The sequence below is a fragment of the Chinchilla lanigera genome, unplaced genomic scaffold, assembly GCF_000276665.1.
Source record: "Chinchilla lanigera isolate Chin_1 unplaced genomic scaffold, ChiLan1.0 scaffold00005, whole genome shotgun sequence".
Classification (NCBI taxonomy): Eukaryota; Metazoa; Chordata; class Mammalia; order Rodentia; family Chinchillidae; genus Chinchilla; species Chinchilla lanigera.
The window spans coordinates 41,658,463-41,685,245 of NW_004955406.1; the positions used below are offsets into that span (position 1 = coordinate 41,658,463).

General features: G+C 47.0%; 1 protein-coding gene across 1 annotated transcript; it reads left to right on the forward strand.

Annotated features, from left to right (window-relative positions):
- The first annotated feature begins 106 nt into the window (after positions 1-106).
- On the forward strand, positions 107-18,237 carry LOC102007853. The gene is made up of 7 exons (XM_005375483.1): positions 107-143; positions 2,198-2,299; positions 14,471-14,705; positions 16,308-16,338; positions 16,563-16,626; positions 17,082-17,134; positions 17,356-18,237. The coding sequence occupies exons 1-7, from the start codon at positions 107-109 to the stop codon at positions 17,509-17,511; spliced, it is 678 nt and encodes a 225-aa protein (XP_005375540.1). The 3' UTR covers positions 17,512-18,237.
- Positions 18,238-26,783: the final 8,546 nt, after the last annotated feature.

Here is a 26,783-nt window from a genome sequence, read left to right on the forward strand (position 1 = left end):
ATCTTTTGCAGAGACAGGAAATCTAAGGCCCAAGATAATTCTTCCTCAAATGGGCAGATGCAAGCTTAAGATCTCAGGGCCTTCCTGACCACACTCTCATGTGGATATGACCATTGCAATGGCCCCGGCAAGAGAAGATACTGGTGTGGCATGGAAGCTGCATAGTGGATGGGTAGAAAAGTGGCAGGAGGCAGAACCACAGGATATGCCCATGGCTGAGATGGAGAGGAAGGAAAGGATCAGGAAGACTCCTGGAACTTGTCTCACTGTCACAGTCTGGTGCAAACTGTAGCATGTTCAAGGACATTTGTCCATATAGCATTGTTTGTGATTGGAAAGCTTAGATATGACCAAAATAAGAGACAATCCCATAATAGTATCTGTGAACAGAAGGCCAAGGAGCCATAACAAAAAAAAACCAATCCCCTCTGGAGTATGTAGTTGGTTAAAAAAAATAGAATAGATCCGGGCATGGTGTCACAAGCCTGTAATCCCAGCACTTGGGAGGCTGAGGCAAGAGGATCGTTGTGAGTTTGAGGCCAGCCTGGGCTACAAAGTGAGCTCAAGGCCAGTCTGAACTGCATAGCGGGATCCTGTTTCAAAAAGACAAAACAACAACAACAAAAACAAAAAAACAAAAAAACCCAGAACAGTATGCTACCCTTTATAAAAAATAAAAGGTGAAAAGTATGTATGACTCCCATTGGCTTATGCATGCATAGAATATCTCTGGAAGGATATCCCAAGAAATTGGTAGCAGCAGGCACTTCCTGAGATAACTGGATAAGTGAGGGCAGGTTGAGATGGAAGCTTGTTATGTACTATTTTGTATCTTTTAAATTTTGAATTAAGCGACTCTTAATTTATCAGTTTTGTATTGTGGCTGTGACCAGTGACCCCAAACACAGTAGTTTAAGACACTATGAATTTGTTATCTTACATTTCTAGAGGCTGCAGTTTGAAATAGCTCTCACTGGAAAAAAAATAAAGAGATCCGGGGGTTTCCCTACCTTTTCTAGCTTCTGGGAACTGCCCACAGTCCTTGGCTGGTGGCTCTTTCCCCATCTTAAAGTCACCCGGTCTCTCCCAGGTGTCCCTCTGACCCCAGCTGGGAAAGATTGTTTCCCTTTCAAAACTATGCAGAAAACTGTGCAGATAATTGAGGATAATCTTCCCATCTCCAAATATTTAACTACATCTGCAAAGTCCCTTCCGCCCTGTAAAGTAACAGAAATAAAACTCTGGGATTACAAGGGAACATCCTTGGGGAGCCATTATTCTCATTGCTGCGCACACTGAACTACTTTTAAAAAGTGCAGTGACAAAAGAGTGACCCCTAAACCTTTGTCCTGAGACCCTGGGTGGAAAGCAGTGTGTTCACTAAACGCAGGGCTCAGGACGGGGAAGCGGAGCCTCAAGGACTCTGAGCCAGTTAAGTTCGAGATGCCAGGAGGCGTGCGATCAGGTTGACTTTCGCACTCACCAGTGCTGCTAAGGCTGCCAGGGCTGGAGACAGACCCTGGGAGACAGCGGCGGTTGAAGTCCCGGAGCTGCTTCAGTGCACACAGACAGCGTGTTCTGAGGCCCCCAGGAAGGGAGGAGAAAGGAGGAGCAAGGAGTCCAGAGGAAGCCCGGGGCCCGGGAGTCGGGGGGAGTGCTGCGGGGGTGGTAGGCAGGAAAACCATACCCTCTGCTTCAGAGCCTCCTGAAAACTCAGTGCAACTTTTTCAGATCCCACTGCCTTGTCCCTGTAGGCAGGTTGCATGGGAATATTTCATGAGTATTTCAAAGTAAGAGGAAGACAACTCTGTCCTACCTTGCTTAAAATCCCAGCTTTGTCTGGTCACTCTCTAGAGTGAGCCATTAGCCTCTTAACAAGGTGTCTGGCAACTAGTATGCACTCAGTAAATGTTAGCTACTCTTTTATTATTCAGTCTTTTAAAAATGTCCATGTCCCTGGGGAAGGTGGCCCACATAGTCCTCACTAAGGTGGTCCCTCAGTGTGGATTAGTTTCTCAGCAGGAAGAGTTCAGAGAGAAGCTTAGGGTGGGGCTCCAGCGAGAGGAAAGGGTTTCCAAACAGCGCTAAGGCATCTACAGCAAAGCTCGATTTCTGGTTTTGCTGAGGCTCATGCTCACAGATCATGAAGACAGCCAGGCGGTGGAGGAAATGAAGAGGCTTTCGAGGGAGGGGTGAGGGGGACACGGGCAGGTGCTGCTGGCAGTGAGTGGCTGCCTCTGCAGCTCGGATGGCTTCTCCTGCTGCCTGCCGCCACTGCTGACCCTCGCCCAGGAGGCAGGTAAAGCGTTCTTCTGTGCAGTGTTGAGGCTTCCCTTTCTGTCTCTCCCACCTGTCTGGGGCTCCGCCTCAGCCAGTACAACGTGGGGACCAGGGGGTCCAAAGGGATTAAAGTATAAGGTATCTCCCTGGGGTGTTGCATGGCCCAGTCTCCAAATCAGACACACGACCCGAGGCCTGCCTGTGTGGATGCAGGAAGAAATGCTGTGCTTGGGAGGGCCTGAGGCTCACAGCACAAAGACCGAGCTGTGGGCTTAGTGTTGTCGGTTAACACCCTGACCTGGCTTCTGGGTCAAGATCTCAGGCTAGACCACAGGTCCCTGGCAGCCAGGACCTGTGTTCTCGGAGGCATAGTGTGTTGACAAGAATTTGTCTACACAGTGCCATCCAGTGTGGTGGGATGTGCCGAGGGGTGGAGGTGGGGGAATACATATTGATTCTGGAGAAGCGAAAAAGAACAAAAGATATTACTAGTCTTTATCCTGAGTATAAGTTGGACTAATATTTTGATATACCAGGCTAAATAAACTAGACTATATAAGGTTAGTGATGCATGTTCATTTGTGTATGCCTGTCAGGTCATTTTAAATTGTAAATGTGGTTTGCTTGGTGTTTCTCTGGGACCCCTCTGGCCTGTATGGCCCTGGCCTTCCTCGCCTCTCCTCTCTCGCTGCCCTTGTCCTCTACCCAGCTTGAAACACTCCTCTCCTTGGGCACTGAGAGCCCCAGGACAGTTTATTGAGTGGAGTAGACTCTCCTGTGTACTTTGCCTTTGTTGAATTACTGATTCCAAAAGTATCACTTGTGTTGCTGAAGTCCCATCTATAACCCCCCTTTGTTGTAGGGTACAGTCCTTCGGGTTACTGCAAGTTGGAGTGTGTGTGTTGGGTTAGCTTTAATTGAGCACCTAAGCTATCACTGTGCAAGTGATAGCTTTAAATTTCCCTTCAGGACATCCTGTTCAGTAGACAATGTCAACTTTTTCAGATAAAGAAGCCAGGGCTCAGAAAACTCTCATGCTTGCCCCAAGTCACTCACTTTTTCAGAGGTGCAGGGTCAGGACATGAAACCTGTTGCACCTGATTTGTGGGGTGAGGGTTCCCATGTCAGAAACATGTGGCTCCAATTCCTTTGCATGGTTGGAAATGACTCACTCCCCACCCCTCCCCGCCCATGTATATATCCCATTGTGTCTGCTCACAAAAAGGAAGGGAGACCCTGCCAAGGTTTTGTTTTTGTTTTCAGGGCTGGGGTTGGAACCCAGGGATGCTCTACCGCTGAGCTATATCACTAGGCCTTGTCATTCTTTCTATTGTGCTGAATTGCAGGTAGGACTTGAACTTGTGGTCCTCATGCCTCAGCCTCCTGAGAAGCTGAGGTTATGGGATTGTATCACTACTGTCGGCTGAGAATTCCTATTTCTCAGCTCATCTCAGGGCCAGTAGAGCACTGGCTGCCTGTAGGCAACCTAGCTGATAAATTTGTTTGTGCTATTAGAAGTTTTAGTTAGCATGTATATTTCAATAGTAAGAATTAGTGCTGGGCACTGATGTACCCTTTATTACAGACTTCTAGGCTGTGTGAGAAACCAACCAAAGTGGGTTTCAGAGCACTTACAGTCTAGTCCTCAGAGGGCTCCTGCCTCCCTGAGTGGTCTAGGGTAAGTGGCTTTACCTCTGTAAAACAAAGAACTTTTACAGTCTGTGACCCTACAGTCTTGGCCAGGGAAATAGAATTAGGCTGTCCTGGTCGCTTACTGCCGAAGGGGTTACCTTTGGTTGGAGGACCTTTTCTACCTAAGAATTTGTTTTAAAGCCGCCTCAGAACCTGTTGTTCTCTCCTGTCCCAGTGTCTGCTGAAGGTGCTGAACACCAGGCAGTCTGCATGCATGGGTGGGTAGGAAGCTTCAAATTCCTTTTTAAGGATTTGGGGCTTTCCATGGGGCCTTTTGGAAATTGGTCCCCGGAGTGGGCTCTGCAGGCGCCCGCCTGGGCACCGTGGTTTGCTATCATGGCTCTGACTACTAGAAACCCCGTGGTCCATTTGGCAGACAGGATGGGAGTTCCCAGTCCCTTCGTCAGCCTGCTGATTAACCCTCCCTGAAAGCTGTTAAGTTTATAAGAGCAGCGTCAGAGACGGGAATCCCCTCTTTAAGATTCTGCCGGCCTATTGCCTTTTCAAAGCTGGATAGAGAGAGCCGCCGTGCAGCCAGCCCGGGGCCCTTCCTGCTGTTGCTCTTATTTGTCCAAAGGCAGTTAGGGACCCACACCTAGGGTGGGCATGCAACTCAGAGGAGACCCGTATTTTTCAGTGCCTGCTGATTGCCACTGTGAAGATTCATTTTCCAAATGAGTTGCCACTTCTTGTTCTAAACCTCTAGAGGAACAATTTACGTGTCCTGCAGTACTTATTTCTTCTAAATGGATCTTGGGCAAAATAATGATTTTTATTTGTTCCATTAGGCTGAGCCATCAATTAATTCCCTACTCGTCTTTGAGGCTTGATGTTAAACAATAAATGTATTCTACTCCACTAAATTTTATCTACTCCACTTTGAAATTTGATTTTAGGGTTGAAAGGTAAAATGGAGAAAAGGGACAGTTATTTTGGGATTACGGGCATGTATGTGGTAGTCCATGCCTGTAATCAAAAAATGACTGTTTGTAAGAATCTGAAAACCCAAATTGGGTATGGTGGTGCACATCTGTAATCCCAGCACTCAGGAGGCTGAGACAGGAGGACTGCTGCAAGTTCTCGGCCAGCCTGGGCTATCTAGTGAGATCAAGGCCAGACTGAACTACATAGAGAGACCCTATCTCAAAAAAAAAAAGACTGAAAACTCATTTTTAGAAATGTTTCTATTAGCGCCCAGTGCCTGCCTGTTCAACGCATTCCAGAACTGCTAGTCAAGAGCCCTTGTCTAACATTGTGTAGATATAAATAAAGGGCAAGAAAACGTTTTACATGATCAAAATCCTTATCAAGTTACTTCTGGAAAACAAATTAACAACAGGTAAGCAAACTCTTTAGAGATCTTTCAGCATATCAGCCATGGAGATTATCGCGGTATCTATGTTGCTTTCAAATTAATTTCCTTCTAAAAAAACCCACCACGCAGGCCCCTGGGTTGGTAACCTAATCTTGCAGGTGGCTGCTTGGGAAGAATGAGCCAAAGATGTCTTCCTGTTTTGTTATTTATAAGCCCCCACTTCCAAAAGACCATGACCTATAGGAACCAGGTCTGAAAAAAAGGGAAAAATGATTGTGCTCTTAGTGCAGTTTGAGAACACGGTACTCCAGGAAGAGTGTGGCATCTTCAGAATTACTGAAGAATATGTATGAGAATCTGTAACTGGACCAAGAGGCTTTCAAAGCAGGGAGCACACAGTAGGCTCTCAGTAAATGCTGTGTAGACAGGTGCAGTGAGGAGCCTGCTCTTTGCTGACTTGGCGTCCTCGCTGAACCCTCTCACTTGCTTCTAAAGCTGCTGTGCTAGCGGCACAGGCAGGAGGAGCAGCCCACACACACTCTGCAGTCAGGAGAACAACCAGCTGGGCCGCTTCTTAAGGCAAAGCCACACTGCTGTTTGGAAGAAGACTTGAAATCCTGTGGAGCAGGTGTGGCAGTGCTGCCTGGGGCTGTCGGGTCTGCCATGGAGATGAGGGAGTGGATGGCAACAGAGGACAGACAGAGGATGGTTCCAGCAAGTCCTTCCTAAGAGTGGCACAAATAAAAAAAGACCAAGAACTGGGTGTGGTAGAGCATGCCTGTAACCCCAGCACTGAGAAGGCTGAGGCAGGAGGATTGCCATGAGTTTGAAACCAGCCTGGGCTGCATAATGAGTTCAAGGCCAGGCTGAACTACATAATAAGACCCTGTCTCAAAATAAAACTGAACAAAAGGCTGGGGATGTAGCTCAACACAAAGGTCCTGGGTTTGATTTTTACTACTGCAAAAAAAAAAAAAAAAAATCGGCAAAAGCTGTGACTGAACAGTAGGTCAGACTGGGGTGCAGGGTGCAGGGTGCAGGACAGGAGGATCTGAGACCGGAACTCCGAGTCCTTGTGCAGGCAGGATGTGCTTCCTGAACCACCAAAGGGGCTCTGGAGGCTCTCTGCCCTTCAGGACCTCCCACCTTACTTTACAGTGTTTGTGCCTTTTACATCTGTTCTGCACACAACTCTGGATTTCAAAGTAAGGTAAACATAAAATGAGCCCAATGCAGCTCCGGTGCTGAGTGCGCCAGACTAAGGTGATGTTTAGGGAAAGGTACTTTTTTAAAAATAGAATCCTGGGAAAGTAGAGCCAGCCCAATCCTTGCTCATCATACATCGGAACATTCACTGCAAAACCAAAAGCAAAACCGATTCCTTGCCGAGCTGCTCTGCTGATCTATATTAAGAGTAGCCAGCGTCACTAGAAAGGGTTCAGTGCAGCAGGACAAATGAGGACTTTGTCAGGTACAACGAGGAGAGATGTCCTGGAAACAGAGGGCAAACCTGATGGTTAAAAAGGAAGTTTTATTTTGTGAGATAATTTTCAACCCTACGCTCTCAGGCAGCTCTGCGATGCCCAGGCTGCCTTTTGTCGCTTCTTACAGAGTCATTTCCGAAGCTGCTGCGAGCTCCGCATGGGTGCTCTTGGAGTTCCAGCTCAAACCTCCACTGTGCTCGCCTCTTCCCTTCTTTCCTTTCTTCCTGCATGGCCTCCCCTCCTTCTCGATGTGTCATCGGTGGCCTTTATCCCTCAGGACCTGACAGCTGTGGAGGCCAGCTCTCTCTGCCTGACTGTCTTCCTCATCCCCTCCTCTCCCCCCAGCAACCTCTCAGGACGATGCACACACACATTCGCTGTAGAAAAAGCAGAAAGCCAGAGAAGCAATAACGAAGCATCCGAAAACCACTAGCACTACCCCCTCCCCAAGATACTCTTCACCTTACTTTTTTTCAACTGTGGATGTGGAAAGGTGATACATTGCTAAAAGGGAGAGAAAATAGGATGTATGGGTACAGAAACGCATGCCACACAGAGACCTGTGTGTCCAGCATATTTACTTTAATGGAGTAAATCTGCACTCTGAACTGACCCAACTGAATGGTATGAATGTCTTTCCCTACCGATGAATTTGTTTCCCCAGATTTTTTAATGGCTAAGTTCAATTCATCTTATGAGGCCTCCCAAGTTACACGACAACCCACCATTCCGGGGTATTAAGATGGCATGTCAGTAGCTGTTGCTGTAAACAGTGTAGACGTCTGCCTTCCAGCTGGATCTCTGCACATGCATCCTAGACTGCGGCTTCAGGATTAATTCTCCCCAGTGGAACTACTGGGTCAGAGGAATGCGGGTATTTCCATCACTTTTTGATACTCACCACCTTTCAGAAGGACCGTAACCATTTTCTTTCTTGCTAGACAATGTCCATTCCCAGAGTGCTTAGTTGGGCTGAGCATCTCAATTATTTTTAAAATGGTTTAAAATCATTTTAATGTAATGTCTTTATTAGTGAGCTGGAACCTCTGAAAACAGAAGTCTGTATCTGGACATCTGCATGCGTCTGTGCAAATGTCACTGAGTGTCAGGCAGGTGGTACATCAGGGAGCAATGACAGCAGAGCCATGACTCCTCCCTGAAACACAGGCAAGGTGACAGAGGACAGCTCTGTGTGACAAACACCGTGATGGACGGTGTGTAGGCGCGTCCCCAGCGTTCCCTCTAGGGATGGGGCTGGAGTGGGAAGGCCTCTGGAGGAGAGCACGTCTCAGCTCAGTCCTGACAGAAGACCTGGAGGTGTCCGGGAGAAGAGCGGGGTGAAGTCCCGAGGACGGGGGCGGGGCAGAAGGTGCACGGCCTGGAATAGGGGGTGGGGTGGCGAGGACGATAAGAAGCTGCCCAAACCCCTAGCTGCTGCAGCTAAAGTACTTGAGGAACTACTAAGAGGACGCTGGCAGCAAGGCAGGGCTCAGGCTCCTCTTCTGGTCTGGGGTGGCTGGGAGCGACTGGCCCGGGAGACAGACACCTGCAGTGACGCGCAAGAGGTGGTTTCCGTAGGGAAGGAAGCCGGGTGCCTCCCTGACGCCCCTTGCCCCAGTCACTGTCTCACACGCATGAGAAGGTTCAGGATCCCTGGTGGCCCCTCTGGCACTTTGTGTGACGAGAACAGGGCGGGTTTTCCTTAAGCAGAATCTTTCTAGCTTGGTAACTTCTGTGCTTCTCAGTGATAACAAAGCAAACCGTGGATTCTGTGCAAATTACATACAGATTATGGACTCTAGAATAACAGACAATTCATGGATTTTGTTGTAATACACAGGAACTTAGAATCTCTGGGATATACAGTCCGCTCAGCTGTACAATAATGCGTAGGCAAGCAAAATGTTCTGTGGCAATTTCAGTGCTCGCATGTTCGGGCATCTTGTTTTCTGTAGAAACGGTCACAAGCGTGGATGCGCTTTCTCGGGATGCTGCGCACTTTGGAGGTTGACAGGAGGATCTCCATGAGTTGGAGGCCAGCCTAGGCTATATAATGAGACCCTGTCTCAAAAGAAAACAAGAAAGAAAGAAGAATTCAGTGGTGTCAAAAGAACTTTTTGGGTGTCACTGTCTGTGAGGTTTAAGGAATGGGCAGCCTTGGAATTGTTTGAGGACTTAGGTTGAAATCCATTAAGACTGTCACAAATTTTTTGCCATTGTGTGTTCCTGCTCTTCTAATCATTATCGCCTGGATTCAGTCTTTTTTACTGGTGGCGTAGTCTACTAAAAACCTATATATTCCTTCTCTAGCTGTAGAATTTGCTGTGGAAAAACCTTTTTTTAAAAAAAGAAGTTTACATATAGAGGTAGCTGCATTTTGAAAATTTACACATCCGAAAATAATTAACTGTTCCACATGGCTTACATCCATCAGAGATGGGACTCTGTGTGATACTTAGCATTTCTTACAATATTCAAAATTATTTTAGTCAACAAATCTGCTATGTTTTAATGATTTGATTTCTATTTTCACCTGCCAGATAATGTCTACATGTTATTTGGTACTTATATTTGTATTCTGGGTCAATAATGCTATGAATCTTCTATGATTTCTGTAAATGAAGAAAATTCCTGTTAAAATGCGCAAACTTTTCTTGGATAATCTCCTGAATGCTAGCTTCTGTCTTGCCAAAAACAAAATTATGTCTGTGTGTTCAACAGCAAGCCAATATTTCCCTCATCATACAGAATCTGTTTCTTGCACCGCTAATAATATATTTTCAAATCAGATTCGAAACTTGAATATTTAGCATTACTACTGGCGTTTGTTTCAGTTTCTTCATGCCTACCGAAAAATGCCTACCAAAAAAACGTGCTGAATCCTTCCATCTTGCATTTTTTTCTCCTCTTTTTCCAATTGATTTTTCATCCACAGAGAGCTGACAAAGTTCAGTCCTTTGAAGTTTAGTAAAGTAACCAGGACCCAGGGATTTACTCTCTTACCATTCTGGAAAAATTGAGGCTGGTCATATTTCCACAAACTTGCAGCTCATGTTCTCTTTTGTAAAGTAAACATTTCTCGCTCAAGGGGGAGACTTTCAACAAGAGAATACCGTTGTTTCATATTCAAACTATGTGAACAGATTCTCATTTTTGCATTTTAAAAATCCAGTTTTTTAAGTTCATTGGTTATGTTTGACAATGGAATTAGAGGTTAACTCACATTCTGTGCACTTTTCTGCAGCACATTTACTGAAACCAACACCTCTGAGCTCTATTTTCTTTTTGTATTCTCTTTCCCCAAAATTTATTTAACAGTCTGAATATTTCACTTTTTCTCTACATGGTATTTTCATTTTCTGTTTCTGGCTCAGTACTTTTTCTTTTCAATATCCTGAAATGAATAACATATTAGCTTACTGGATATTAGAATTTATAACTTTTAAAAAATAATGTATAAGCTAGGCATGGTGGAGCATTCCTGTAATCTCAGTTACTCTGAGAGGCTGAGGCAGGAGGATCTCAAACTCAAGCCCAGCCTTGAGCAATTTAGCGAGACCCTGTTTTAAGATTTTAAAAAAGAGAAAGAGCTGGAAATAAGGCTCAGTGCAAAGGCTCTGGGTTCAAGTCCCAGTATCAGGAAAAAATATCAAAAAGGAAAGAATATATAACTGTACCCTTGGGGCCCCAGCTATAAACAGCAGATGTTTGACAATGGAATTAGAGGTTAGAGACTATAGAATTAGAGACAAATGGGATCGTGAGGCGGCAGCAGGATTTTCAGTTTGGCCCTTGCCAAAAACATGTTTGCTTTCTGAAAAAAATGGGTGATGTTTCTCCCTTGGATAAGGAGCAGCTGGGCCAGGACCCCCACAGCTGCGAGTCTGGCTGCATCCCACAGCTGTGAGTCTGGCCTGCGGAGCCAGGCCAACTTTTGGGTTCTCTCAGGAAGCCACAAACCCAGGCCAGGGATCATGGTTTGCAAACCGGTCTGCAAACCAGCTTGGGTTCAAGCTGAAAACCTCCGCGTGAGCATCAACGCAGCCCAGCTCCTACGTGGGTCGGTCACAGACCTCAGGAGGACGTGCGGTTTCTGTTTTGGAGAAATGAAAATTTTCAATAACGACCAGAGATCTGTAAAGCCCCGGAGGGAGCTGGCTTCAACGTCGCCCCCGCGCTGCCCCTGCAGATCACAGCAGCACCGCTGTGGCCCTGAAAAAGCCATGGGGGTGCATCTGGGCACATGGGGTGAGAAGCTGAGTCAGGTGTATCTGGGGCCACACAGGACAGGTGTCCAGGGAGCAGGTGTCATGGCCTCACTGTCTTTCCAGGCTGGGTTTCTCCTCCTGTCCTCATCCCAGGCGACAGCCTCCCGCGCACCCCAGGGCTGTGCCGTCCACCTCTCACCTGCCAGTCAGATGTGCACAGATGGAAAAACGACTGCGCGTCCCGCCCGCTATTCCCGACGTCCCACCCTGGGGATGCCCACAGCCCAGCACAATTGCCCCCTCCTTCCGGCAGCCTTTCCGTGTTGTCGCCCCCTCAGCCAACAGCTCTCTTTTCGTGTCCCTTTAGCTCCCACCTTTGTTCTGTCCGCTGGGGTCTGGGTGGACCGGGCCAGTGCTCGGAACCCGGGGCCCATGTCCCGTTCGCCTTGCGCTGGCAGCCTGTGTCCCACTGCCAGGACAGTCCGTATGCTCAGACAAGACTGGCGGATTGACTGTTTCTCCTTTGATTTTTGAATTGGAGTTATGGCACTCTTCTCTTACAGGCGCCTGCACAGTTCTTCTGGTCACATTATTTTGTATATTTTGGTTTCATTTTGTGTGTGTGTGGTACTAGGGATTGAACCCTGGGCTTTCACACTGAGCTCCATCCCCAGCCCTTCACATTTTAAAAAAAATTTTATTTAGAGAGAGGATCTCGCTAAGTCACTAAATTACTTAGGCTGAGCTCAAACCTGCAAACTTCCTGTCTCAGCCTCCTAGCTGCAATTACAGGTGTGTGCTGCCTCTTTTGATTTTTTTTTTATATTCATCCCACCCCTGCTGTAGATACAAGCTCTTGTTTTATTAAAGTGGAATTAAAAAAAAATTAGTACATGTTTGTAATATGTATAACGTCCACAATGTTGTGTACAGGTTTGTGTAAGCTTCAACAATACGTGGTGTTGCTTGGAATGAATTTGCCTTTTGCTAAGGCAAACACTTCCATGGGGATTTCAGATGCTAGTAGCTAGTGAGGAGGTGTCTGGGCAGTGGCCCTTGGATTGTAGCAGGCGGTGGTCAGCATCTTGGTCAGCAGCCACTTGTGTCTGTCCCTGACCGTCCCATGTATTGTGTCATGTCGTTCCATCCCATCCCCCCGCTCCTGACCTGGGCTCCGTCCCCTCTGGCAGTTAGGCAACCTGGTGAGAGCTCTCATTTCCAGGAGACAGCCATTCTCTCCGACACACACACCATCCACAGACCTTGGTGTTTTTTCACTTTTTTTTTTTTTTTTTTTTTTGGTTCCAGGAACCAAACTCAGGACCTTGCACGTACCAGGCAGGCACTGTGTTGCTGAGCTATATCCCCAGCCTGACCCTGACATTTTTGATCTCTACTTTTCAAGGCTGATTACTTTCCAGCTAGGTCTTGTTTTCAAGAAAGAGTGTTACTGAGAAACCCAAAGAATTATTATTATTTTTTGTTGTTGTTGTTTTTTCTCCGGTACCTGGAACCAAACTCACGACCTTGCGCTTGCCAGGTAGGCGCTTTGCCACTGAGCTAAATCCCCAGCCCCCCCAAAGAATTATTGTTGATGTGGCTTATATCTATTTATAGACCACATTAGAAATAAAAACTAAAAAATTTTAAAAATATTTAATAAATCCATTTAAAAAAATAGTAATAGCTAGAGGAGGTGGCACCTGTCTGTAATCTCAGCTACTTGGGAGGCTGAAGCGGGAGGATCAAGTTCAAGGTCAGCCTGGGCAACTTAACAAGACTTTGTCTCACAATAAAATAAAAAAGGCTGGGTTGTAGCTCAGTGTTAGAGTGTCCCTGGGTTTGATTCCTAGTATTACCAAAAAAGGGTACTGAAACCATTACAACTTAACATTTTGTGAAAAATAGCTATATTTTCCAAAACATAAAAAATTTAGTGTGATGAGAAGCCTTGATCGACATTTTTACAAGTTTTATTACTCATATCTAGCTTAATAATAGAGATCTGCATTGGCATTCAGTCTCTTTCTGTACCACCTTGAGCAGCTTTGGGAAAATTCCACCGTATACTTGAGAGAGAAACTCAGTGAAAGAGGCAGCTGGCATTTGACTCTTTTTTTGCTTTTTTGAGACAGGGTCTTGCTGTGTAGTTCAGGAGGGTCACAAGGTCTTCACACAAGGTCGTCTCTTCAGCTGTCCCCTTCCGCATGTGGCCTTGGACCTGGTACATTTCTCAGTCAGGACATCACCCAAAGAATGAGAAAAACTCTTTTTAGAGAACAGCCTCGGTGTTAGAATTTGTTTTTATTTATATTTATATTTAGTTCATCTATTTTAGTGTCCCTTAACGGAACAGAAACTTTAAATGCCCCAAACTGAGAAGATTATGATGCCCTCACTCCTTAGAAAATCAAAAATAAAAACAATTTCTAACACTGAGGCTATTCTCTAAAAGGAGTTTTTCTCATTCTTTGGACGATGTCCTGACTGAGAAGTGTACCAGCTCCGAGGTCACATGTGGAAGGCACAGCTGAAGAGCCGCCCTGAGGGGAGAACTCAACATTCTCATAGTTGTGTCTCGGTTCTCTTCTCATCCTGCTCATTTCACAAACAAGGAAGCTGAGTCCAAGCAAGCGCGGTGACTCATCCAGGTCTCCAGGGCTCCCCATTCCAGCGCGGCCTTGTTAGCAGTGGGGTCCCCGACTCTTTCTGCAGATCCCTGTGAGGATGTGGTGGGGAGGGATGGGCTTTGGTACACCTCTCTTTTAGCCTCAGCCCCTTCGCAGGAACTGAGGCCCAAGCAGGGTGAAGGCCAGTGACGATGACTGTGGGACAGTCCCTGTCCCACTCCACCTCTCTCTTCCTCCTCTGGGCCACCCATGCAGGGCAGGACTTCCTCCTCCAGGTCCTTCGCATGTCACTCATGGTATTCAGAGGTGCATCCCTTCTTGTCCAGAAATTGCCGTTCCTTGGTTCAGCCATCACCCGCATTACCACACAGCTGGCATGGGTCAGAGCAATGTGAACTGTTTCAAATCAAGTTCTCCTTCAAAGGATAAAGATCGGCTACACCTTGAGAATTCAAAAGTCTCGGATGTAAACTCTCCAAAACTCCAGCACAGATTGGGTGATCACTGTCAGCCTGCTATGAAGTCATTTTTTGGCATTCATTCAACGAAGAAATATATTTTAAACTTATTTGTTGTATGAAGCACTGTTCTAGGTTCTGGGGATGTAGGGAGGGCCAAACAGAACAGGTTTCTGTTCTGTAGAGCTCACACTCGTGGTGGGAGACCAACAGTAACCCAAGTGAGCAGAGGACAGAGGTGACTTCAGATACCTGTGCCAAGAGGGTGATGTGACAGAGGCAGGGAGCCAACTTTGGATGTGTCCTTGTAGAAGGCTGGTCTGAAGATGCCTTCCATAAGACAGACGCAGTTACCATGCCTTCAAGATCCCCTCCAGTGGTAAGATTTACCATTTGCCCCTAGCAGGTTGCCCAGAGGAACAAGACTTGGTGGAGGAGAAGAGGCATCAGCTTCCCGTGGCCCCGTGTCTGCCTCTGGTAAACACCTCTGAGAAAAACTGCTTTGAGCTAACGGGCACCACTTGTCCCAAGAATCCCCTGAAGGTCCTTGGGTGGGATGAACTGGACCACTCACAGCATTTGGGCCCTCAGAGCCAGCAATGCCTCCCTGGAGAATCTTGCCCGGTCGCTTTCACCAGGTAAGAACAATTGAAAACACGCCCAAGGCAAAATGGCTGTTACTGTCCAACAACAGGCTGAACATGAACTCTGAAAAACTCTGTGAGGCAGGTGTTCACATTCTGTCCACCTCACAGATGAGGTAAATGAGGCTCTGAGAGGGCAAGTGTCTGCCTCAAGAGCACACAGTCAGGAAGGCCTTGAGACCTAGGCAGTTGGACCCAAAAGGTCAAGTCCTTCCATGATCTCATGCCCATGAGTGTTCTTGGTCAGCCCTGCCTCTGCCTTCGCAGGATAGCTACATCCCTTTGCAGCCCTGGATGGCCATCCTTGCACTGTCTCTTCTCCTTGAGGTACACAGGCATGGCCAGCCTCTGTCAGCTAGTGAGTCTGGTTCCCCTGTCCTTGCTATGGCATCATGGGTGTTCTGTCACCCACCCCAGTTTCCTGCACCAAGCCCTTGGCTTGGTGCTCCATCCCGGGTGACTCGCATTCAACAACAGGCACTGGGAAGATCTGGCTTCTGAGCCACCTCCTGACCCTTAGATGGGTGTCAGTAGACTGACAGCAGCTGTCCCAGGGGAACCTGAAGAGGGCCACTGGCCTATGCAGTGGGGCAGGGGCAGAGACAGAGGGCCTGAGCTGTTGAGGTGCCCAGCACAATTCTATCTGGCTTGGTGCTCCAAGAAGCTACAATTCCTGGCTCCTAAAACCCAGGAATAGATTCCTGTGGTGACCCAGCGTGTCCCTTCACTATCCTGGCAGCTGTCTCTTTGTCAGAGTGTCTGTGTAGCCAACTCCCAGGACACGTGACCAGAGAGAGAAGTGCCACCTGCCAGGACTGGGGATCATCAACCTCATCTTATGGGGAGGAGAAACAGGAAGGGCCTGAGTGCAGGCGAAGAGAGCTCTGGGTTTGGAGTAAAAATGTCACCTCGGGTCCTGGCTGCAGCCTGACCTTGGATGGGTGCCTTCCTCTGAGCTTCCTGGTCTCTATGACTGGGGGTGCTAAGATTCCTTCCCACTCCGAGAATCCAAGGACAGCTATGACTGGAGAAGGCACGGACTTGGGAGCCCCACTCCTTAGGGCAGGAAAAATTCCTTCACAGTGGGAAGAATTGTCTCCTTCCTCCCCACAAGAGGAAGATCCTCACCTCTGCCACCTTTCCTAGTCTCAGCACAGCTTGCCGGAGTCTGGATCCCTTTTAAGCCCTGCCACACCCGCTAGCTGGTCCTCATCATTGGATCCCTCTCCTTTCTTTTTTCTGGACCTTCTGTCATAGCTGGTAACCTTGCGCAAGGAAAGTAGAGGTCAGAAGTGAAATGATCACATGGAGGAAGTAGAATATAGTGTGTGAACACATGGTTTAAGGCTAGAGAGACACGAGTTCACATCCACACTACACTGCCTCTTACTAGCTCTGGGACCTTGAGCAAGTCGCATCCCTGTGAGCTGGTCTCTTCACTGTGAAATAGAAATAATGACTGTTCATACCGCGTGTCTATTCATGAGCTCATAAGACGTTAATGTTACCATTCAGGCTCCCGAAGAGCTTATTTGCATGTGTGTAAGAATTGCTTCCAACTAATCCTCTCCTTTTCTTCTCCTTTACTTTCTGAAGGCAACAACATCACCATGAAGCCAGAGACCAGGTCTGTAGGACCCAGAGGGGAGGACTGGGCCCAGAAAAGGGGTCTGCAGGTGTAGGTGGGATTGTGGCTGTGGAGAGAAACCAGAAGATGCTCAGCTATGGGGAGGGAGAAGCCCTGAGCTGGGCGAGCAGGCGCGGGGCAGGGAGCCCAGGGTACCTCAGTGGTGGTCACCAGGCAGCTGCAGCAGCTGGACTGACCTCGTCTCCCTCGGGTGCTCTCCCCAGCATGAACACGGCAGCCACTGCCCTCTCAGGATCCCTTGGTGTTGTGGGCCTCCTCTTGCTCCTGGTGGGTCTCTTGGTCATGGTCTTGAAGAAATGGAGGCACGAGAGTGAGTTGAGCAGCTGGCCCTGGACATGGGAATGCAGAAAGTGGGGAGCTGGGGGAGACGTGGGGTGTCTTTCCTGTGGGGCAGCCTTGACAGGGGAGGGGCACAGGGCAGGCTATAGAGTCTTTCTCTAGAGTCACCAGGGACTCCTTACATAGCAGCAGGAGTTTTTCATCATACAAATTCTTCATGCTGAAAGCCACATAGAAGCCATTTGCATATAGATGCATCAACTAAAAGAAATACTGATAGCAAGTGCTGTTATCTACATAACAGCAAAATTACAAAATGTACTCATTCCCCTGTCTTCCTGGGAAATTTACTTAGCCTCAGAGGCCCATTGAGAAAGGGTTTTGCATTTCACAGTTGAGCCTTAAACTCAGCAATTTGACCTTGAGTTTATTCATTTTTCTAGGACTATTTAAGAATCAACTGAGACGTCAGACCAATTTTCTCCACAAACCTTTGGTAAGGCAGTAAGTGAAGCCACATACAGAGAGGGCCCTGGCCATCTCTGCATGTGGTTTCTTGGTGTTTCCTAGATGGAACTGAAGTGGGTGACTGGTCAGGAAGCAATGTGCTTGAAAACCCAGGGCTCTGCTCACCAGCCTATAGGGAGAGCCAGGCACCTGGCTTTGTTTTTAGAAGTCCCCACTGCTTGACTATCTATTACTGTACTGTTTCTAAAGGATTCTTCCTGCCAAGCTGAGGCTGTGTATTGCAACGTGGCCCCCTGGAAAGAGGAAGACTTCACCATCTATGCCAATATGCCCCAATTCGATTGCCCCAGGAGGACAAGGAAGACACCAGACCAAGTGGAATATGCCTCTATTGTATTCCGCTGATGGGACCTGGGGCACTGCGAGTGGCGGGGAAAGGACTCTGGATCCAAACACCACTCCCGTTTTTGATGTGTGAATATATGTGTGTTTCTAAAAAATGCACAAAACACTTGTGGGTGGAGGTTGATGGCTAGGTATTGCTTCTAACTTACTGGAGTCAAAGTTTGGTCCCAGTGGGAAGGAGTGACATAGGAGACACAAAGACATGCTTGTTCATTGTTGTTGCCAGCTCTCCCCAAGTCCAGAGACAGGTTGTGAGATGAAGGGGCCAGCAGCGTGCTCTCCCAAGGCAAAGGAGGTTGGGGTGAGGTGGTAGATGCTTCCCATCCAGGATGTGGCTATTCTGCCATGCCTGGAAGTGACACCCTGTAGGACAGCAGACACACACTTGCGTAGGTGACACACGATTGACTCTCTGCTGGACGGGATGCCCCCAGTGGGGAGCAGGAGGGCTGCGGGTGCGTGGGAAGAGCTTCTTACTGGAGGACTTGGTGCCATCTGGGAAAGAACTGGGGAAAGAACAAGAGGTAAGAAGTGGGCAGCACTCACTGCTAGCCTCGGGATTTGGGGCGATGCCTGGAACTTTGTAATTGATTTGCTCCTTTGTCCCCCCCAAAACAAATCTGTGTTTAGCACTTCTGTGCTTAAGGTCCTGGAACTATAACAAGGAACCCTACAGACAAAACATTATCATCATAGAGCGTACCATCTAGAATGAACAAATGTACAAGCAAATACCCAGCATGTCAGGCGTTGTTATGTCCTATGGAGAAAATAAAGCAGGTCATTGGGTGGGAAGTGCTGGGTGGGAGCAGGTTTTGTACTGGACGGTCAGAGAAGACCTCATTGACCTGAAACAAGCAAGAACAGGAGACTGGCGATAAGGGGGAAGACCATTTCAGTCAGAATGAATAATGAGTGCTAATGTCCGAGGACAGAGGTGCAGCTGACATGGTCAACAAAAGCAAGGTCTAGACTCTCTTTAGAGTGTCTGGACCGGAGTTTCTGGGAGCAGGAAGGGTCAGAGTAATGATGTGGAAGGAGTCGGGTTCTTGACTATTTCAAGAAGGAACTTTGGACAGTTTTGAAAATTATCCGACTTAAAGTTTAGAAAGATTTTGTTTGCTGCTAACCTTGGAAATGGACTACAGGGAGCAAGAATGAGAGGAGAAGTAGAGCAAATGCCAAACGCTGGAGTGCCAGCAGTGAGACTGACAACAGCAGAAGGACTGGCATGCTTCCCTGGGGGCTGCTGGAAGGCAGAGCTCTAGGCAGAAGACAGAGACCCCGTTAGGTCAGTCTCTGGGTGGCAGGCACCCCAGGGGGGCAGTGGGAAAGGGAAGAGCTCAGCCCCACGCAGAACTAAAGCGAAGGCTGCGAGGATAAATGGGTCACACAGTGGCAGGACCAGAGCTCTCAGCACCTGCAGGTTTTGCTCTGGAAGCTCCGCTCTTCCTCTGCTGTCTACCATCTTGGGAGAAGTTAAAGGGACAGTGACAGTCACCAGTGGTGACAGGGACCGTGGGAGGACCGGCACCAGAGACTCAACAGGGCTCAGGCTGCTCACCAGCACCACCCTGCCGGGAACACCCTTCCCCACCCAGCTTCCTCAGTTTGGCCCTGTGTCAGAGACAGAGGAGAGGTGGGGAAGATGCCTCAGAGGGGTGCAGAGAGCAGCGGGGCCTGGTCATTGGTTCACGGGCTATTCAGGAGTGCCCTGTTTCAGCCCAGCACTGAAGGTAGCCTGGAGCCGAAGGTACCGGGCAGAAGAGCCACTGCTTAGACATCCACAGCACAGATGGCCTATTCCGATCCATGGCTGGTTGCCCTCTGCACTTTTGGCCTTTGAAAGAGTCTCACTTAAATTAGGCATTGACTTAAAGTGGCGTTTCCCACAGCACAGTCCATGGGCCAGCCGTAGCAGAGCAAAGGCCTGTGCTATTCTGAGTACCTCGCTCCTATGACTCTTGTCTATTCATCTCCTAGACATTCCCCTCCATCACAGGCCCCCAGAACATGATTCCCCATCTCCTCTCCAACCTGCCCTTGCCACTGAAATGAGGTCAGGGCAAAGCACCTCTGAGCTCAAAGACGCACACAGTCTACATACGAGAGGCATTAACGCTGTAGGATGGAGAGCAGCGATGAGGCCTATGATCACCTAATGATGAGAAATGGTGAATAAGCAATGAGTCATGTAGAATTTTTTCCCCTTTAAAACCAATGCTGATGGCAACCACTCCTCATAGTGAGCTGATAGTTCCCTGGGCTTTATTCCACCGGCAGGGCCTGGGGAAGGAGGAGAAGGCATTCAGAATTGCTACCATTTCCAAGCCACTGTGGCTTTCCTAGGTTGAAATCAGGCAAGAGTAGGAGCCCCTGGTCCTAGCAGAGAAGGAGGCTTATCCTGATGGTGCCACCTGATTTGCCTGGGACCTCCTGCTGGCCCAGGGAAATTTTTATAAGGCCTACTTTCACTCTCCAGAGCTATAGTTTGGATGATAAATTATATTGTTACCTGTTAAAAAGGCTTTGAAAATGCCAAAGTAGGCCTAGGCTGAGTGAGGAGGGAAAATGAAATTGTTTTTGTATAATAAAGCAAGGAGAGTTGAATAGGCACGGGGGAGGGGTTTGAGGAAGGTAGTAGTAAAATTTTGAGGTAGAAAAATTTTGAGGTTAAAATTGTGAGGCATAAAGGACACCCCCCAACCCCAGGGAAGCTGCTGAACACACGTGCCTTGTGGAGTATTTGGGGGAAGGGGAAACTAGGGAAAGGGGCGTGAAATCCGAATCCTCGGTCTGCATAGAGCAGAAATAAGGGGGAAGTGGTAAGAGGTGCATTATGAATGAGTTGGAGAATTCAGGAGGAAGTTGAACTCGGAACTAGAAGTAATCAAGAGAATATAAACACTCTGGAAATCTCAGGAAAGACTCCAGTCCTTCCAAAGAACCTGAGAAGGCCTGGTCCTACTCTATTTAAATCTTCTTCTAACTGTTATAATAGGTTGACCTTAACGTAAATCTGGGTTGTAATATTTAGATAGGGTTTCTTATTGTAGGACTTCTCTTAGCCTTCTTCATGTCATGTACCTTGTGAATAACCATGCAATATTCTTCAAACTCCCTTTTATCCCCCTAGCTCATCTACAAAGTGTCTGGTGATACTTTATGAAGAGCTGGTTTAAGGTGGTACCTGCCCAGGTAGCCCTGTCATAGAGGGACCTCAGCAAGCAGATTAATCTTGCTTCCACCCAGGAAGGATACAGAATAAACACTGGACTTGTGGGTGGGCAGATGGACTGGCTCTGCCCAGCCTGAAGCCCGGATGCCTGTTCTGTCTGCTTTGATTTGTGTGCAACAGCACCAAAGGTGTGGGTAGGCAGCAGAGGCATTACTCTGAGGCAGTAGTTCCTGCTGGGGGTGTTTTGTCTCTGCCACCACCTCACCCCAGGGAACATCTATAATGCCCAGAGACTGTTTGGGTTGGGAACATGTTATCAGCATCTGATGGACGAATGGTTAAGGTGCTGCTCAACATCTTTTGGTGTACAAAACAGAGGCCCACAGAGAAGAACTACCCAGTCCTAAGTATTAGAAAACCTACTGTGGGATTGTGATGGGCCCCATGGGGGGAGGTCTTCCTTTTGCTGCCTCCTATAGCTGAGATGACGATGCTGCCCAGGCCTCTATGCCCCAGGTCAGGGCTCAAGGTTACTCTCATAGCAGTAAACTGAGTATGGAATAATGATTATCAAATCTCTGACAAAGCATCCTGGTTTGCCTGGACTGTCCCAGTTTTAGCGCTGAAATTTCAGGTCCCAGAACAGCTCTCATGGTTTGTGTCTTGTTGTCCCCCCAAAGCCACAAGAGGTCATAGATGGGGTTTACAGAGGTGGTTGGATCTAGAGTGTGTGGTACTGGAATTAAGCATGTGTTTACCTGCTCATAGGGCATATAGGCTGCACAGAATATAAGGACAGAAAGAGTACTGCTATCATTGCTTGCCACTTCCTGCTTCCTCACTATTTTGCTGCTTTATTGCCTTCTGCCCACCATGAACTGTTTCTCCTCTGTGACGCCCCTTTGCTATGCCACTGTGCCTTGGAGCCAGCCAACTACAATCTGAAATCTCTACAAACTGTGAGCTACGATAAATCTTTCCTTTAACTTTGGGTGCTAGATATTTTGTCTCAGCAATGAGAAACATAACCAAGACAACAACCCTTGGGCCTGTGCTACTGGCCACCTTAGTAGCCAGGGACTCTTTAATACAGGGTTCATCTTCGTGATTTTGGACAAAGCAGCTGTTCTTCTCAGTCAGGATGGGAGAATTCTGAGCTTTTCTGTTTTGTCCCAGAGGGAAAAGGATTGACAAACTCCTAGGTTTTGGGCACTGAGACAAGTATCTACAGCCACCTCCCAGAAGGCGTGCTGTCTCTCTCCTTGCTATCTACCCATAGCCATAGCTGCCTCTCAGAGACCAGCCCAGGGCCCTTGGCTACATGAGCATGACTGGGTGTTGCTTTCCTGGAAGGTGTTTGGAAAAATCTGTTTCCTGGGCTGAGGCTCTGCTAGATGCTTGGCCATATGCCAGGTGCTATATCTCCCAGGAAAGCCTAAGTCTGTGAGGGTCTGAACAACCCCAAAGAAAAGTAGGTATCTGTAGGTATTTTCACAGATTCTCCTGGGCAGGGATTTGGAACATGAAATGCTTTGCAAAGTCCTGAGAATCTCTGTGTGTTTGGAAACAAGACCCACTTGCTGTCTTAATGTTTCTATTAGAGCAGGCTAGGGATGTCACTCAGTGGTAGAGCAGTAGAGCACATGCCAGCATGCATGAGGCCCTGGATTCCATCCCAGTACTGAAGAACAAAAAAAGGCAGAAGAAGAGTGAGGAAGAAGAGGAGGAAGAGGCAGAGAATGGGAAGAACAAAAAGAAAGAGAAGAAGAAGAAAGGGAAGAGGGAGAGAGGGCAGGTGGGAAAGAAAGAGGGAGGAAAAAGCAGAACTAAATGTCCCCTCAAAGCCTCATTTATTCAAAGATGGGACTTTTGAAAGTGGCTGGACCATGGGTGTGTGATGCCGGGTTAGTCCACTTATGGGTTTACAGATGGGTGTGATGTTGGGAGGTGAACCTTGGAGTGAAGAGAAGGTCACTGGGGGCGACCTGGAAGGGCTTTATCCCTCCTGCTCCCTGCTTCCAGCTGCCATGCCATGAGCTCTTTCTCCTCTGTCATGCCACCCTGCCATGAAGACAGCCGACTATGGACTGAAAGCTCTACAAAATGTGAGCGGAAATAAACCCTTCCTCCTTAGAGTTGTAGGTGTCAGGTATTTTGTTCCAGCAATGAGAAAGTAACTAAGAATAAATATTTAAAGAATAGAATAAGCCACCTTTTCATGTCCAGTAGGAAGAATATTTTATCACTGACATCATTTAGAATTGCTGGTGAGTGGCCATACAAAGCAGACTGCCTTTATTTTGTTTCACTCTTTCTAAATCCTCCGTAGACAGTGCAGCCCTTGGGTGCCAAGACACTCCCACCCACCCTTGGTTCCCCTCTGTCCCTGCAGTTTTGTCTTGGCCCTTCCCTGCTGGGCCTGACTCTTTGCATGCTAACTAACCTCTGTGAGCCCAGGGCTTCTCGTCTGTGAAATGGAAATAATAATGACCATTTGACAGGCATTGTCTGATGACATCATATGAAAATATTTTCTAAACTCTACCTTATCATGGAAAATGTCAGGAATTATTAACAACCAATTATACTATAATTGCTTATATTATAAGCAATTATTTCTTACTGGTTGGTTGAATGGACTAAGTCAACAGGGTTATTTGGCCGTCGTGAGAAGAAAAAGGTCATGGTCATATTAACATATATTTTGTAGTGTGTTTATTTAAGAACCTGCTCAAGTATCATTCAGAAACACCTCCTCATAAACAGAAACTGGATAAACAGATAGGGCACCCTGACTTTTCACTTCACTGAGAAGCTAATGACCTAGGTGTGGAGTGAAAATTGACCAAAAAAAAGTTGAGGAAAATTTGTGTGCAAAGTAGGTGGGTACCCAATGCAGAAAGGATACTCTCCATGAACAAAGACAGAAACATTCAACATTCAACAAAAGGAAAGATTTTTATTAACAAAGATTCTTGTCTTTATGAAAGGATGTATTTTAGATTTTGTGAAAAATAGCAAACTCCTCTAATGTATTCTGAAAATATGTTTCTGGACATAGATGCTAAAAACTGAATTTATTGAATTCACCCACGTCCCCTGGAAATACTCCAAATGGAGGCAGTCTTGCTGCCCAAGGAAGGCGGTGGGCAACCAGAGGCCCTCAGGTGTTAGATGGATGTTCCTTAGGGCTCAGCATCTGTGCACCCCCAACACTCCCACTGCTTTCCTCCTGCCTTTGCCAAATCTTTTGGGTCTCCCTCCTGCACTGGAGCACATTTCTATTCTGTCTGTCCTCCCACTGTATTCCTAAAGCTTTAACGCCTCTTGCTTGCTGATGTCACTGAAATCCATCTCTCCAACTGCTACATCTAACTGCCTCCTGGACTTTGCCTCTTGGGCATATGGTAACCACAACACCATTCACGAGCAGGAGGAGAACTTGTAGTTTTCACAACATGCCAGGCACATTGTACATGTGTCATATACAGTGATTTGTATAGTCCTAATGACTTGAGACAGGGGCTATCATTTTAAGAAATGGGCTAACAGACAGGCAAGGCAGCTTTTCAAAGATGCAGTAAGACCACTAAGCTAGCTGTGCTTCAAAGCCTGGGTCCTTATCACGATGTATCCTGGACCCTGTGTGCCCACACTGTACATGTGGAAAGCAGAAAGCACCTGCTGTCCCTATGTGACTCCGGTCTCACCCCCTAGTCACTCACTTGCCTAAACTGGTTTGTACGTACCATCTTGGAATTCTTGTCTTCTGATTCCATTCCAAGCAGCTCCATCACCAAATCTTATTGCTCCTACATATTTTAAAAACCTGGTTGCTTGTTTCTCTATCTTCTCCATTCTATTCTCCATCAGGCAGTCACACTTCTTCTTCCTTGCTTCCCCACTCTTTTTCCCTTCATCTTGCTTTCTCTCCCCACTGGACCTTTACTCAAGTTCTTTCCTTTGTGTGGGACCCTTTTCCCTCTCCTTTCATCAGACAGGCAGTCTCCTCTGATCAACTCTGTGAGGGGCAATCTGCTATTTGGTCCAGGTCTCCCTTAACTTTTCATAATATAAAGTTCATCACATCTCAATGAAATTGTTCATCTGCCGTCTATGTTCCCAACTGTGTGAGGAGAAGGTCTGTGTCTACTGTCTTCAGACTCTGTGTCCCAACTGTTGGGCATCAAGCCAGATATAGCATAGATCATGAAGAAATATCTACAAAAAGAATGGATGTGTGAGTGACTGGCAGAGCCATTTGGAGGGACAAAATAGGGGCCATAGTATCAAATTCCTCAATATTTTATATAATTCTTTTAATACTAGCTTTATTGAGATAGAAATCACATACCATCTATTTTATCTATTAAAAATGTAAATTTCTTAATTTTAGTATATTCACAGAGCTATGCAACCATTGCTATAATCAGTTTTAGAACATTTTCATCACACCCAAAAGAAATTGTCTCATTAGTCTCCACCTCACATCACCATGTTATTGTTAAAGACGAAAAGCCTAACATGTGCAGAGTGTTTTATAGTTAACAAAATACTTCATGTAAGTTCAAAGAATCTCGAAGAGTTCTGTGATGTGAGCATTTTGAAGCAAATTTCACTGGGGTTAAACATCAGTGTACAGAGTAGGGGCTTTAGCTAATAAAAGTTTAACCTGGAGGGAAGAACAGGGTGGTAGAGGTGGCCACTGTGTATTGAACGTCACTTCTATAATGGCGTAGTCCCAAGTTCTGTGTATGTGTTGCTCAATCTAGACCCGCTAGACTGCTGCTGTAATCTGCGTCATGCTGAATGTGGAAAAGTCAAATGCCTGGGGGATAGAGAAGGAGAGAAATAGAGCTAACAGCAGATGGCTTTTGAAATATGATGATGATGATGGTAATGCATGATCTGAATTTGAATCCTGATTCTGTTACTTACCACAACTCAGTAACTATGGGCAGATTAACCTACTCAATCTCCAGTTCCTTTACCTGAAAATAGTATCTATAGTATTTTTCTCATAAGGTTGTTGTAATAATTAAATTAGTACATGCAAAGCAAATGGTACAGAAGCTGGTGCTCAATAAATAGTAACACATTTGATCACTAATAATGAGCAGATGTGCGGCACTAACACTACATAATTACTGAAAATGGTAACTCATTGTCATTCGGATCATGGTGACACAGATGCACTCCAACACTGCAGGGCCGAGAGGGTAAAAAGGGCTTTCTGAAAGCGGAAGGTCAGTGTGGTGCAAGAGCATAGAGACAGCTTCCCTTGGCTTAGATAACTGTTCGGGGAACTCAGTGTTTACCGGAGATAATCTGCAATAGGCTCCTCCCCCAAATCAGCCGGTACCAAGGGTCCCTCTCAGCATCACCTGCCCTACCATAGCACTGGAAACAGCTGTGATGCTATGAATGGATGGCTTGGAATATAGGGTGATTTGGCCAAATGAGAGATTAGGCAACTATTAAAAATATTTTAAAACTAGGTGTGGAGAGACTCACATTCATCCTGGCAGAGCAGGAACAGACCAAACAAGCAAAGCAGCTTGGGTGGGCAGATGGCTGCCAGAGAGTGGGGGAGCCCTCTGGATCCGTGCAAGACCCTGGATTGCATCTGAAGTACATAGAAAGCCTCTGGAAATTATTCATTCATTCATTCTTATTTATTTGTGAGTGCCCAGGGCCCTGAGCATCCTAGCCAAGTTCTGTACCATTGAGCTACATCCCCAAATTCCACCAGAAAACTCTGAGCAGAGAGTGACAGTACCAGAAAATTGTGGACTTAAAAAGCCCAATCTTTATAACAATTTGGGAAAGTATTTCTCAAAAGACAAGCATGGAGACAAAGCACGATGGAAAACATGGGTTGGGGGGATGGCACAGTGACTGGGGGTTTTCCCTCCTTTTCCAAAATTTCCCTAATCCTGCTGACACATCGTTCCTCCACCTAAAAATCAAGAGAGAAAACTGATAATCCTGTGAAGAGTGGCTTTGTTCTCCCACAGGGGCTGGGGACACTATGTGAGGAGGGGAGAGCTTGGGAGGGAGGCTGTGGTCTGAAATGCATGAGAAGACGGAGTGG

What these genes read in the sequence shown, in the direction of transcription:
- LOC102007853 (XM_005375483.1), top strand. Translation starts at nt 107, where the DNA reads ATGACCATTGCAATGGCCCCGGCAAGAGAAGATACTG. An exon ending in TGCCCGGTCGCTTTCACCAG is followed by an intron (nt 14,706 to 16,307) that starts GTAAGAACAATT and finishes TACTTTCTGAAG; the next exon opens with GCAACAACATCACCATGAAG. An exon ending in TGGGCCTCCTCTTGCTCCTG is followed by an intron (nt 16,627 to 17,081) that starts GTGGGTCTCTTG and finishes TCATTTTTCTAG; the next exon opens with GACTATTTAAGAATCAACTG.